At 66.3% G+C, this 1,405-nt stretch overlaps 1 protein-coding gene across 1 annotated transcript; it reads left to right on the top strand.

The window, feature by feature from the left end:
* The first annotated feature begins 172 nt into the window (after positions 1-172).
* On the top strand, positions 173-1,397 carry LOC113488407 (peptide methionine sulfoxide reductase MsrA 1-like). The gene is made up of 3 exons (XM_026863544.1): positions 173-522; positions 845-951; positions 1,144-1,397. The coding sequence occupies exons 2-3, from the start codon at positions 847-849 to the stop codon at positions 1,300-1,302; spliced, it is 264 nt and encodes an 87-aa protein (XP_026719345.1). The 5' UTR covers positions 173-522; positions 845-846; the 3' UTR covers positions 1,303-1,397.
* Positions 1,398-1,405: the final 8 nt, after the last annotated feature.

Below are 1,405 nucleotides of genomic sequence, written 5' to 3'. Positions count from 1 at the left end.
GCCCCGGACAGACGCTGCCCAGCTTAGCTGGGAGACGTTTTGGGGAGGATTAGCTGTCTGCAGGAAATATCCCAGCTGCTGTCTCCAGACGGGGATTTATCCCAGTGCTGGGAGGGGGGAGCTTGAGCATCCCATCCCCACCAGGCACCGAAAAAGGATTTCTGGGGGGGTCCTGGGGTGGTCACAGGGGGTGAGCGGGTGCTGCAGCCCCTCCATATCCAGCTCTCTCTCTGCAGCCCTGCCAACACTCCTGCTTTGTACAAGTCTCACAAGTTTGTCAGGCCTCAGCTCTCAGTGGGAGGGTGTATCAGCTGATGGTGTCCCCCCCCACATCCTGGGGTGGTGGGAGGCCGGGGGGCAGGAGGCCACGGTGAGGGGCTGCCCCTGGTAGCGCTGCAGGGCTGGCTCTGGCCGCAGGGCTGACGGGCCACGCCGAGGTGGTGAGGGTCATCTTCGACCCCCGGAAGATCAGCTACGAGGAACTTCTCAAGGTCTTCTGGGAGAACCACGACCCCACACAAGGTAGGGACAAGCCGCCAGGGCCAAGCAGTGGCCACGGGTCCCCGGGCAGCCCTGGGACAGTCTGGGGGGGCTTAACCCCAAACTGGCCCCAGCTGGGGGGTCCTTGGCATCTCCATCCCTTGGTGCGGGGTGCAGGGGGGGGGCTCACAGAGACTTACCTCACTGACCCCTTTAACAGGACCCCACAGCCTGTTCTGCAGCCATGAGTTGCCCCTCCCCGTGCCTCAGTTTCCCCATCCATGGGTGAAGGAGGCACCCACGGCACTGTGCCCAGTTGGGACAGCGGGTGCCCCATAACCCCCTCCTGGGTGCTACCCCCCAGGCATGCGGCAGCAGGAGGACCTGGGCACCCAGTACCGCTCTGTCATCTACACGCTGGGCCCCCAGCAGCAGGCAGCTGCCCTCCGCAGCAGGGCGGTGTACCAGCAGGTAGGTGGGGACACCGGGACACCCCTGGGGACACCGGGACTCCCCTGGGAACAGCAGGACTCCCCTGGGGACACCAGCCACCTCCAGCATGGGGCAAAGCCCTACCCCGGCTATGCCAGGCCATGGGGCAGAGGGATGGGGGGGGCATCACAGCTCCCCCCCGCCACCACCACCACTGTGGGACCATCCTAGGAGCTGAGGGAGCAGCGGTGTGGCGATGTCACCACTGTCATCGAGCCGGCCGGTGACTTCTACTACGCCGAGGACCACCACCAGCAGTACCTGCACAAGGTGCCTGGGGGCTCCTGTGGCCTGAAGGGCACCGGTGTCACCTGCCCCCTCACACCCTGAGCGGCCACCTCGTGCCCCCTGGCTTGTCCCCACGTCTCCAGCGCGGCAGGCAAGGTGGGGGCAGCAGCCAGGCCCAGATGCCACTGCCGGCCCCACACCCCCC

This window comes from Athene cunicularia, assembly GCF_003259725.1.
Source record: "Athene cunicularia isolate RWA chromosome 23 unlocalized genomic scaffold, athCun1 chr23_part2, whole genome shotgun sequence".
Taxonomy (NCBI): domain Eukaryota; kingdom Metazoa; phylum Chordata; class Aves; order Strigiformes; family Strigidae; genus Athene; species Athene cunicularia.
The sequence above is the reverse complement of the archived record's forward strand: the minus strand, read 5'-3'. Positions and strand labels throughout refer to the sequence as shown.

Coding starts and splice junctions, on each gene's coding strand:
- LOC113488407 (XM_026863544.1), top strand. CDS start 847: ATGCGGCAGCAGGAGGACCTGGGCACCCAGTACCGCTCTGTCATCTAC. Junction 952..1,143: donor GCAGGGCGGTGTACCAGCAG/GTAGGTGGGGAC, acceptor GGACCATCCTAG/GAGCTGAGGGAGCAGCGGTG.